Source organism: Lathamus discolor, chromosome 5, assembly GCF_037157495.1.
Source record: "Lathamus discolor isolate bLatDis1 chromosome 5, bLatDis1.hap1, whole genome shotgun sequence".
Taxonomy (NCBI): Eukaryota; Metazoa; Chordata; class Aves; order Psittaciformes; family Psittacidae; genus Lathamus; species Lathamus discolor.
This window is the reverse complement of record NC_088888.1, coordinates 20,717,332-20,730,077: the sequence shown is the minus strand read 5'-3', so window position 1 is coordinate 20,730,077 and position 12,746 is coordinate 20,717,332. Positions and strand designations below refer to the sequence as shown.

At 36.6% G+C, this 12,746-nt stretch overlaps 1 protein-coding gene and 1 pseudogene across 2 annotated transcripts in view; one reads left to right on the top strand and one right to left on the bottom strand.

Annotated features, from left to right (window-relative positions):
• KIF6 (kinesin family member 6) overlaps positions 1-12,746 on the top strand; it is a 138,118-nt gene that overhangs the window by 88,188 nt on the left and 37,184 nt on the right. For both annotated transcript variants that reach the window (XM_065680028.1, XM_065680027.1), the window contains exon 15: positions 4,898-4,953. In XM_065680028.1, the coding sequence (XP_065536100.1) occupies positions 4,898-4,953 (56 nt within the window). The remainder of the gene's footprint in view (positions 1-4,897; positions 4,954-12,746) is intronic.
• On the bottom strand, positions 5,913-6,618 carry LOC136014531 (adenylosuccinate lyase-like; annotated as a pseudogene).

Sequence of the window (12,746 nt, the reverse complement as noted above, 5' to 3'; positions counted from 1 at the left end):
GTTCCTAACTTGTTTGCCAAGTGATTTCAGCTTCTCTCTGTTAGTTTTGCACTCAAAACCAGAAATAATACTTTCCACCTCCACATTTATTATAAATAGTGACAAAACAGAATCTTCCAGATGAGATTGTGAGAATGGCAAAACATTGAAAACATAAATTTCCATGAAGTGGACTTTAAACATCTCAGAAATCAAACCACCAACACTTGTCCATGTTGGCTGGATAACAGTACTCTTTTGGTGTCAGTTTTTCTAGTGTTAACTCTCCTTGTACTGCAAGAGAAATACAAGGTTATGAGAGTGGATATGCCAAAAGTAGATCACTCAATCTACACTTGTAGCTAAAATTTCTCCTAATGGTTGGGGGTTTTTTAGCTTCCTTTTTTTCTTTTTTTTTTTTTTCTGTCCCGGCTTTTTCTCCAAGTTTCTTCTGCTTTCTTCTGGTTTCTTAACACAGTTTTCCTACTTAATGGGCACAAAATACATTACTTTAAAGGTCACTGAGTTTTGTGCTTATTTACTTCAGTAAAATTGAGGCAAGAAGTGATCTCCACATCTTGTGACTTACTCAAGATCTTGCTACATCTCACTTTTCTGAACTGGTTAACTGTCTAGCTGGGTCTTTAACATAGCCACAGGGACACCAATTGTGAACATATTGGATGTGGGTAAGAATTTATCCAAGTAAATTGAATGTTTAGTAATGCCTTTCTTCTGATCAATAGGTCAGATGATCATCACTGAATAGATGATTGCACTGCAGTCTTTTCTGGCACTGCTGCCTATGGAGCAGAACACTTCATGGTCACAGCATGATAATGAGAGCAATACAGTCCTGAGCCATGTCCTGCATATCCTCTAGTTAATCACAATCCTCCCATATTTTGTCTGTCTCTTATTACTATGAAGCAAACCAGTATTTCCTTCTGGTTTCAGAACATGTAATACAGATGGGCAGAAAACACGAAGTGTGATGCCAGATTTGCTTTCTCTAAAGAACAAAGAGATTCAGGCTAATGCCTTGGGTAACCCCTCTCTAAAATGCATCAGCTGGTTGCTGAAACCAGTGCTAACGTGAATGTTGATACCCTGGTGGAATACAGCTTTCCCCTGCTATTTGCAGTCATTTTTAGCAAAGATGCCTATTTGTCCAAGTTTACTGAGTTCATTAGAACAGATTTATATGAAGTCCAGTCTGTAATTTGGAATGCAGCCTCTGAACTACCAGTTACACAAAAGCTCTGTTACCCAGCCAGTGTTCAAATTGCACAGAAAGAAGTGTGTGGACACCACATGTTTAAAGGTTACCATAACTTTCCTTTATATGTAGGCCTCTTATGTTAATAATTTTGTTTATAGTTGCATAACCACTTCTGTCATACCACAAACAGGTTTTGGTTCAAAAAATGCTTATTTTTAGCTGTCTTATTTTTTCCTTTGGATATTTTGGGTAGATTTTCTTGGCTTGCTATTTGTCATAAGATCATAGAAGAGTTTGAGCTGAAAGGGACCTTTAAAGGTCATCTAGTCCAACCCCCTTGCTATGAGAATGGACACCTTCCACTAGATCAGGTTTCTCAGAGCCCTATGCAACCTGGCCTTGAATGTTTGCAATAACTGGGCCATTTATGTCTCTGAGCAACCTGTTCCAGTGTTTCACCACCCTCATTGTAAAAAAATTAATATATCTGATATGAATCTCCTCTCTTTTAGTTTCAAACCATTGCCTCTTGTCCTGTCGCAGCAGGCCCTGCCAAAAAGTTTGCTCCCATCTTTCTTACAAGCCCCTTTAAGTACTGAGAGGCCACAATAAGATCTCCCTGGAGCTATCTCTTCTCCAGGCTGAACAACCCTGACTCTCTCAGCCTGTCTTCAAAGGAAAGGTGATCCAGCCATCTCATCATCTTCATGCCCCTGCTCTGGACTTGCTCCAGCAGGTCCACATCCTTCTTATGTTGTGAGCCTCAGAGCTGAAAACAGTGCTTCAGCTGCAGTCTCATGGAACTAGAGTAGAGGGACAGAATCTCCCCCTTCAACCAGCTGGTGACCCTTAATTCCTTTGAGGTACACTGATGCTTCCCTCTTGGCTCCTATTACCTCAGGAGCCCCAGCTCATCTCTGTAAGACTTCGAGTATGCATTATATCATTCTTATTACATACTGAACTGCCAGTGAGCCTCTTCAACAGCAAAACTGTTGCTTGGGCTGTGACATTATTCATATAGATGTGAATATACATAGTCATATATATGCAGTATACTTTTTTTCCTGTAACTGCCTGTGTATAATTGGTTAATTGAATCAAATACTGAAATGCATTTGTCTTGTTTTAAAAAACATATCTAAGAGAAATACTGGTTTTGACATTGAACTTTTTACCTACTACTTCAGAGCTCTTTATAGGAGCAATACCTCAGTACTGTAACTCAGTGCCATCTCTGGCTTTCAAAAGTGGAGAAGCTTATGTAGTTAAGGATAATTTCTCTCTGAAGCTCTTTTACTGACTTACTGTTTGAGTGAAAGACAATACATTCAGGTTATGCCATTAAGACAGTTGCCTATGAGAAGTTTCTTTGTAAGGTGATCTACAGCTTAGTTCTCAGTTCATACATAGCAATTCTGTTTCATTTTTCTTCTGTACATTAAAAACTGTTGACCTGCTTAAAAAAAAAAAAAAAAAAAAAATTATGCTCAGACAGAATCAGATTTCGGCAATTGGGACTTCCTATACTCGACTTCCAGAGAACTTAATCATATCCTGTTTCTCAGCTCAGTTGTGCTCTCTTAGCATTATTTGTTTGAGAAGAAAAATGCATCTCATTTTCTGGTTGAAATCTACTGAGAAATCTTCCCAGCTGAGCCACTCTGATCTATTATTGCACACTGCATGAAGCTTTTAAATCCCATCCTAGTCAGTACTTCCAGTACTAAAATTCTACTGAGCTTACAGATCTGTAAATCTAGTTTCCTTTTTGTTGTTTTCCATTAATTTCTTTCATTTTCTTCTTTCCTTGCTTTCTGTGATTCAGCTGGCTAGCGGATAAATTATTTTTTTCAGGAACTATGGATGAGTTTCATAGAAAGGATGAGTCTCACTTAGGTCACTAGTTATGATTACCAATAATTAAAAATAAGTGAATATTCATCTACTTCATGTCTACAGTCTCTCAGACAGCCTCTGAGTTAGTCTTGGTTTATATTGTATGTTAGAGATCTTTTTCAAAATGTTTTTTTCAATTACCGGCATTTCCATTCAGAGTGAAATCTTTGCAAAAACACCAAATTAGTGGCTACATTCACTCTGGGGTTTCATCATGGAATATTTATCTTGTAGGTAATACACATGGACTCTTTTCAGCTAACAGTATAATTGCTCAGTCATCACTATTTGTAGCAATATCATCTTTATGCTAGATAATATCACCTTTTTATTAGAGTGTCAGAAATAGTTTTTTCTCTTTCAATATTAGTATCAGATCTTAACTGTTTATCTAGTTTATTTTGTTTGTGATTCATAGTCACAGATGGAATTTGTTGGGCTGTCATAAATTAATGCCAAATTTTAGTTTCTGTTATTATGCTAGTTTATAAACCATTATATTTGACAAACAGATGCATGGCCAGTTCAACTCTTAGCAGTAATCTATGAATAAGGCCTGGATAGGTAGCTGGCTTCAACTTGTCTAGCTAAATATCTCTGCGAAAATGAATCATAGTCAATAGCAGGAGATCTGCCTCAGGAATTACTAAGTAATTGATGAACGTAGTATTTGGCTCATGAGAGCTGAAGGAAGGAAGGAAAGAGAGAGATGCTTTGGGCTGTTTCTCTTTGGTCTTTACACAATCTTCAAGGCCTACTTGGGTGCTCTAAGTTAACACCAGTGAAAAAGACTTGCATAAAAGTCTCACAGATGCTTCAGAGGCTGCTGCCTTCTTTATGTGAGAAACATAAGTACTGAGGAACCCTTTAACTTCAGCCTTTTAGCCATGTTGAATTCAACCTTTAAAGCAAATGTTCATGAGCAGATACGAATATGGGCACCTGAAATTCTAGTTTGTTCCAGTTTTACAGGGAAATGGACAAATTGAGAAGTGGCATCTTTCCAAAATCCATCTCTCCAGTGAAAAGTGTTTTGTCATTATTTGAGTTAGACAGAAATACAATTTTTTATTTCCTCAGTTATTTTGGCTAGAATAAGACTCTTCCAGATGAGCTGAAGGTTTGGTTAGCAACTAAGTATTACAGTTCTGCCTCAAAATTCAGCAAGGTTCAACTTGTACACAACCAAGTAACAATTCACAATTTCATGTCATATATAGATAAGGACTATCTATAGAAAAACAGAATCATGTAGTTTTGTCACACTTTCCTATATTTGTTTGAGAAGTTTCTTAATGACTGAGATGCACATTATCACGCAGCACAAACAGTGATCATCAGCAATATGCAAGTTACAGGCTGAAATTTAAAAAATCTTGGTAAGCAGAAGTTCTAATAGTTTCAAAAACTTTGTTTTGACTTGGCTTGGCTTTCTTTTTGTTTTACTTTTATATAGCTGTATGTTAAAACATTGCAAGCAATGTGGCATATTAAAATTAATATTTTAGTGTAATGTGAATAAGAGAATCCATTTGTTAGAATTGAAATAAGATAATTTTTGAAACTTAAAAAGTAAAATAAGTTTGTTTTGTCTATCTAGTATACCTATTTGTTGAATGGTTTCTTTCAGAAATACTTTCTTTTAGACCAATCTTTTCTGACGGATTTTTTTTTTTCCATTTATTTCTACTTACAAATCAAAAAGTAGTCCTGAGTAATTCTGTGTTTTATGGTGAACAACTAGATTGACTACTTGTTCTTTAGAGTAATTCTGTATCATTATGCTTGCATTGACAGGTTTGCTGAAGCTAAATGCCTTGGAGAAAAATTGAATGAAGTGAGAGATAAAATAAGTAAGTACATTTGAGAGATAAAATAAGTAAGTACATTTTAACTTCAGTTTACCTTGTAGCTGATGAAAACATGGCATCCAGAGGATATGGGAAGAGATTATAGTTTCTAAGAGAAAAGAGTCAATCTATTACTAAGGTTTCTAATAAGCTAAATTGTTAGCTGATGGTAGCAGTGATCATTTTATGTACCAGTTTTGATCGCTTTAAATACCATAATGTGAAAATTAGCTCCCTTCTTTACTTGACAGGATCTCTGAAATCTATCAAAAGGAGAAGTTAAGCTATTAATACTAGGTTTTCTGAATTTTATTTTGGGATAAAAGGATTCAAAAACATAATTTCAAATTGCAATATCTAGGAATTAAGGATTGTATTTATCTATGAATTTTTATATCTTCTGATAAAGAAGTTTTCATTGTTGAATTATTGAATTGTTTCTATGCACTTTCTTTATATGCATTAATTAGAAAAATTCTGAGGAGTGCCTCAGCTTGCTGCTTTTTTGTCATTTTTTGCTTTAATGCCTAAACAGCACATGCTTGCCTTCCAGTTTCAGATTGTTCAGAGCCAAAAATCTCCTATATATACATGCAACCCCAAGCTAGGTCTTATCTGATCCTTCTAGCAGCATTTGATATATTCCTTATTGATTTCTTGAGTTCTGTTTATTCCAAGCCTGTAGCTTCTTTCCTAGAAATTGGCTACGCAGGTTCTCTATCAGATGTGAAATGCAGTTTTGTCCTCTATTCCTGAAGTCCATGGAGATCAGATCCTCCTGAATGCACACATTCAGGTGAACCAAGTCTCTTCAAGCTTCCAGATACAGGCTGCAAGGTACTAGAGTCAAAGTTAATCTGGCATCCTGGTCCAGTGGTGCAGACCTTGCTTTTAGTTTCTCTCTTCTTCCTCCTCGGGTGGCACCAGCATGGACAATGAACTCATTTTCATCAGTTCTTGTTTTATAACATGAGCTGACTTCTGAAAAGGACAAAAGTCTCATGGCACTCCTGACAAATGCCCTGTACTTTCACCATAGCCGTGATTATATTCTCTGTGGCTATGAATGGTAGCTACTGCCAGATTCCCCTCCCAGACACCTTTGGGTATGCCACAAGTTGCTTGGAGATATGCACTATATTTAAAGTTATGTCAGCTATGTGGAAAGCCTCAGACATGTTGGCACGGTGTTTTCAAACCACAGCACAAAGAATGTTTGGAAGGGATCCAGAACCACAGACATTAGGTGCTGAGCCTTGCTGCAGCAGTGTTCTGAACACTGGGTTATTTCTCTTAAGACCTGACACTTGAATCAAAATTGACTTCTCTCAGTTGGCTCATTTGTCTCCTTCAGATTGGTCAGAACATGAATGTCAGTACAGAACTTGCACATGGATCTGCGCAGGTTGGCCCATGCTGGAAGAATTTCAGTATCCTCCTTGCAGCTATGGGTCTCTCCAGAGTTCATGTGAGCTCACTTAAATCCTGCTAAGTAGGCTTTTTTGCCTGGTAAACTTGGAAAAGCAGTTTAAACCTACTGTGGAGGACAATGGCAAGTGACAGGAAGCATCTGCAAGGTGAATAATGCTCACAGCTTTTGGGCAGCTGTCTGCACAGGTGAGCATGAGCCATCACATCAGGATATAACTTCTTTTTCTCTGCTGCCATCTTGAAGCCCACATTGTCCTGATTTCCTTCTATCTCCTAGATTTACCCATCTGTGATAAGTCTAAATGAGGTAGAGCCAAAGTTGACACTGAGTCTCAAATTTCTTTCCTTGCTGAAGTTAAAATCCATTTTGGAGTAGGCATAGAGAACACCAGCAATAAGCAGCTATACACAAGCACATCTTTCTCAGTGCCTGGGGCTGTGACTGTACTGCTTGAAGAACGAAGCCTTACATACACCTTCTATAAGTTACAAATATCTTAGGGGGAGAATAGACATTTGGAGAGTGTGGGAGAAAGTATAGGAAGTGGTGGCACACACGCCAGTCCTGAAGGTACTGTTTGTAGTGTCATGCTGTGACAAGATTTGCGTGTCCCTTGAGATTTGCTGGAGTCTACTGTACCAGCTCTCAGATATAATGTAACAAAGCAATGTAGAGTAGCCCCTCAAGGCTCTTTCCATGGATCCCAGCAAAATCTAAAAGAAGTCCTTGGTTTGCATTGAATCGCTGTGAGTTTTGCCCCAGTAACTTAGACAAAAGTTATGATAGTTATAGTGCAGTAGAGTATGGATTTTGCTCCAGTTAAAAGCTTCTGGTTTAAAATTGTGTTTTAGTTAAGTTCTTCAGTGTTAGAAATGAAAAAGTGAAGTATATCTGGGGAGCATGAAAAACGCAAAAATCTGAGCACATATTCGTATGTGTATGTAACCTAAAAACCCAAACTGATCCTTGAACAAAACAAGCAGGTGTGTAACAAATCAATAGTAGGGCACTGAACTTGACAATGCTTATATGCTTCTTATAGAAAATTGTGATAGCTTGTAGTCCACATGAATGTTGAAAAGCTGCTTTTCTTTTTTTTAAGCTGCCATTGTTCTAAAAAAAAATTGCACAAAATTACATATTTTGGGTTTGGTTTGGTATGTAAAGAGCAGTTACAAGTGTTTTCAAATTGAAAATTCTCATATTTAAACTTCTTTTGATCATAGTTGTTAATAAATCTACCTGTTAGCCCCTCTCTAACAGTTATTAAGTCTTTGCATCCAGTATGATGCTTTCTGGCTTATTCAATACAATTACACTTGTTTCTATAGTTTAGCAGCCTGAAATGATTTTTCAGTTTTCACTTCAGTTTATCTTATCATAGCGCACATACTCAGAAGACCATTAAAGATGCTAAGTAAGGTTACTAACCTGCCAAATTTTTACTGAAAATGTGGTAGGAGAAATGAGAGTCATCTGCAGCCCGCAGCTAGATCTTTCATTCAGTTCTATTGTTGTTTCGGTTTCCCTAAGCATTCCTGGCTGTCTTCTTGTGCACAATGAAGAACAGATCCCATCAATATTACTTTCTGTTATTTCTAAGCTACACTTAATAGTATAAAACTATGCACCACAGAGGCCATAGAGCTCATTTCACGGAGTCTGATTATATTTTGAGATAGTAACGTAACAGTTGGCTGTAACTTTCATGTCATAAATACCCTTTCATTATGACTTCAGAAATGGTAGTGTTTTGCAGTGAAAAATACACAAAATGTTCCAACCACTTCTCAATTACACTAGCATTTCAAAAACATCAGGAAGTTAGGGCTGAAAAAAGGAATTTGCAGTAAGATTTTCATGGTAGGCTTTTGCTGATATTATTTGCATAAAAAGATTAAGGAAAGCAATGTCATGATGTAAGCTGGAGTTAAAGTGTAGAATGACTATGATATCAGAAATGAGACATTTTGGCTAACATGCCTCTTTGTTGCTATACCATATATTCCTGGATTCTGTCTCCTTTTATGTTTAATAACACTGCAGAGAATGCAGAGATTTTTAAATTCTTTTTGTGGAAAATAATATGTATATCTTAGTTTTTTCATTATGTTTACTTTTAATAATGATGTCCTAGAAATAAGAAGGTGACTTTTATTGTAGGCTGAAATAGTCTTTTTTTGACACTGAAAAAAATGAAGAAGACGGATGTGTTTTTTAAGCCTGGTCATATTACTGATCCTGTTTGCTGTGTTATCACACAAACCTCTGTATAGGCACACGTAAAGGAGCAGATGGCTTTGGTACAAGCACTGAGGGGCACTTCTTTCTGAAAGTCAGTATACTGCATAAATACACCATCAAAAGGCAGGGAAACAAAGCATGGATTTTAAACCTTTAGACATGTCCGGATTGGTTTGATTTTGAGCTGCTCAAAATTGTTTCTGTATAACTGACATTAAAAACTTTAAAAATGTGTATTTCACTGGGTAAAAAAAGTGTTATTTTCTCATGAAAAAACATGCTGTGCCACTGCAAGTGTTACTGTATTTTATCATTTCCAAAGAGTTAGGGTCTCTGAAAGGAACTATGTATCCTTTTGGTATTATTGAAGATGACTTAAGGAAGAAAAAGTGACACTGAAGCCAAGGATTTGTTTTCAGAATAGTAATGTATGGAATTTCTTCTTGCAAAAAATTGAGTAATTGTGGCTAGCACATTGTGATTGGTTGACCTCAGCTGCTTGCCAGGCACCTATCCAGCTGCTCTCTTCTGTTCCTCAGCAGAAGAAGGGGAGAAAGAAAGAAAAAGCACATAGGTTGAGATAAAGATGGGGAGATCAATTACCAATTACCATCACAGGCAAAACAAAATCAAGTTGGAGAAAATCAGTTTAATTTGCTGCCAATTGAAATAGAGCTGGATGGTGAGAAACAAAGACAAAACCTCTGAAGTCAAAACTTCTCTCCTTATCAGGGTTAGCAGGAATTTTATTTCCAGGACGCTGTTACCAACAAGGTAGTTTTGCACCATTACCAAGAACATTCTGTGTGAAAGGATTCTGACAGTAAGAAGAATAAGCCTACATCTGAACAAATTGCAAAGCATTAAATAACAACAAAAAGGTCCAACTGCTATTAAATTCATCACACAACAAGTTAAGGTCGGGGGAATTAATAATACTGTTTTCAGTGTAAATTAATCTGATATATTCAGTCAGAAATTAGTTACTAAAGAAGTTGCCTATATAGAAAAATGTGCTATGTGTTAGATGCATTTAAGATTAGTAAAGATTTCCACTTCATCCCTATAAATGCCTGTTTATTTTGAGGTATTATGCCACTATTACATTTAGGTTTTTTTCCTAAAGGAGAAAGAAAACATACTAAATGGTATTTAATGCCCAAACGGAAGCAGCTGTTGGTTTTAGTCTTTCCAGAAATCAGCTAACATTATGATTGAAGCAGGGAGAGGAAGGGCAAATTCATGTAGGGGCAATAACTGTGTGAGGAAACAGACACTCTTGGAATGAAAGGGGTAGATGAGTGGATGTTGATGATGTCACTATACCCACAAGAATGATGAGATGTTGCGCTGCTCTGCTCATTTCAAGCTTTGATTTTAGTGCACAAGATCATAGTATACCAAAGCTAATTATAATCATTAGTGAGGTCATGTGCTAGTATTGCAAAGCAAGATTATTAAGGAGTCTTCATTTAATTTGCTTGCAAATTATTCAAATAATTTTCCTAATATATCACAGTTAATGGAGTGCTACAATGAAATGGTGATGACTGGAGTGAGGACAAGACATCACAGTGCTAAAGGATAATACTGATTCTGATTCACTGCCTTATACCTTGTACTGTCATCTCTATGAATGCAAAGTTGATGTTAAACCTAATCGCAACCTAAATAATGTAAAACCTGAATTTATAATTACCTTTTCCTCTATGTCCAAGAGTCTATGCATGTATACATTAAAAAATTATTCTGTTACGGTCACTCTCCCTCACCATGGAGATAAGCCAAATAAACCTACTTTTAAACTCCAAAGTAAGAATAGTTTTGTGCAAGGCTTTCCTTTATACCTGCATAACTTTATGAAGGGACCTGAAAGCAACCTTTTGCATAGATAAGAAGTTAAATAAGATGATGTTTTCCAAGCAGAGGTGGTCTGAGAGCACTCTATTGGCTAAGTTTCACATCTATACTGTTTTAGGTTCACATGTAGTCAATAAATTACTTTGAAAAAAGAGAATCAGTTAAGAATTAGAACACCAAGGACGATGTTGGGACCATGATTATATGGACTGAAAGAATTGCGGGAAGTCATGCATGGGCAAAAAGTATTTGTAAACCTTTGGCTGAAAAAGTACATGTGCTTAGGAAAGATAGAATTTCTCTGTTGCAGAATTCCATGCCTTATGTGGAACCTAAATTAAATGAAAATTCTGAGATTATTTGCTATATGAAAAAAAAATCATCAACATCAACATGTAATTTTCTTAAAGCTCAATACCATTTGATAGTATTATTTATTGATGTTTATGTTAAAATAAGTGTTCTGAACCAGAGACATTAGCTTACTGGACATTGTTTTAGCCATGAGTGAAGTGAGGTTGTAATAAGGGAGGAATTATTGTGCTTTGAAACGCATTCCATTCTTCAGTATAATATTCTGATATTCTTTTATGGAAAAAACATTGAAACTTCGTAGCTGCTGATTACTATAATTCACTCTTCTAGTTTAATTCCAGAAAGTATCAAGTACTTACACGGACTTATATCTGCATATCTATCTTACATGCTCAGTGAATTTTACTGCAAATGAATTTTACTGGAAGTGACTAGTGCAGAAGAGAAATGGCAAGATTGGATTTTAAAAGGGATTGAGAAACTCTGAGAGGAAAGGTTACATTCCAAACTCAAAACTGGTTCAAATGAGATGCAAACAACTCAGAAATAAATTAATTCTTTATGAAGATTTAATGAATAGGTAACTCAATATCATTCCACATTTCATTCTTCAGGTAGCTTAGCATGAATTGCTGTTTTCAGCAGAGATCTTTAAAGCCCATGGAACCTGAAATCTCAAAATCCTCACTAAAACAAAACTCTAGTGGAGGTCATTTTGAGTTCTACTTGTGTAAGGATTGAAAAGAAAATTCTGAAAATATTTCCCCATTTGGCTTTATGGTTGTTTTAGCTGATAAAGGGCAACAAGCATAGTAGCAATTGTTTTAAACAAATATTAGCACTAATATAATTAAATTTATTGCTATATAATCCACCTTTGAGGTCTTTGAAGCTGCCTCCTTGAACTGCGTTCAAGATTTTACCAAGCTTTATGCCACTGAGGCTGCTCAGCCTTCTGATATTGAGAGTAATCCATTGTTGTGCACTCAAGCCTGTCACTTTAGGACTGTCCTCTATTTAAAAGGTGGTTACCTTTAAAAGTTTTCTCATTTTTGATATCTTTAGAAATGTTACTACAGGTATGATGTGGTCTTTCAAGTGCTTTTTCTTATTTCACAAGCAAACGTTTTATTGTATGGAAGTGTTGTATACTGCTTTTAAACATTACATAGATTTCCATGTCATGAAAGACACAACTTGCAAGAGCAGCAAGAGAATTTTCTCTTTGCTATTTATCTTATTCTTTCATCAGAGTCCATTCCTGATGTGGAAAGCTCCCTGAGAACCAAGCATTAACATATTCACCAATTCTTGGCATTAAAATACTAAGGATCCCAGATTTCCCTCATGGACAGAAATTGAGCATCGCAATGTATCTAACACGCTCAGGATATGCTATGTGCCAACAGGGCACTCATGCAACACATTCTGTGCAACCCATCCAACACGTTCTGCAGGTGTCAAACGTACTGTGTGTGCCCAGATGACTTGTATTAAGCCTGCTCAGTGTCACTCTGTATGCATTCTGCATGTACAGTGATTTATGTGTCCAGGATTTCTGGCTGCCTGGCAGCTGCTACCCTAGCTGGACTCCTCAGTATGTGAGAAATTCCAGATGAACAGCCAAATCAGTGATCTTGAACAAGCAGTAGTTTACTATCAGAAGCAGGAGATTTGACAAGTACACATCAGTGTAGACTGGAAGCTTTCTGAAAAAAAAGAAAAGCCTGCTACTTCACCACTTGTATTCCAGCACTGGGATATACATATATAAAAATAAAGCCTTGAAACGCTTAGTCCCCACTGATTTCTTCTCTCCTGGGAAACTGCCATGTTGCAGATGTTCTCTGCTACTTAGCAGAGAGTCAGTCTTGGTCTCAGGACACAACAACTTTTGTCAGAAAAAGGAACACAAGTGGTATTTCTGCTATGCTTAATCTCAGGT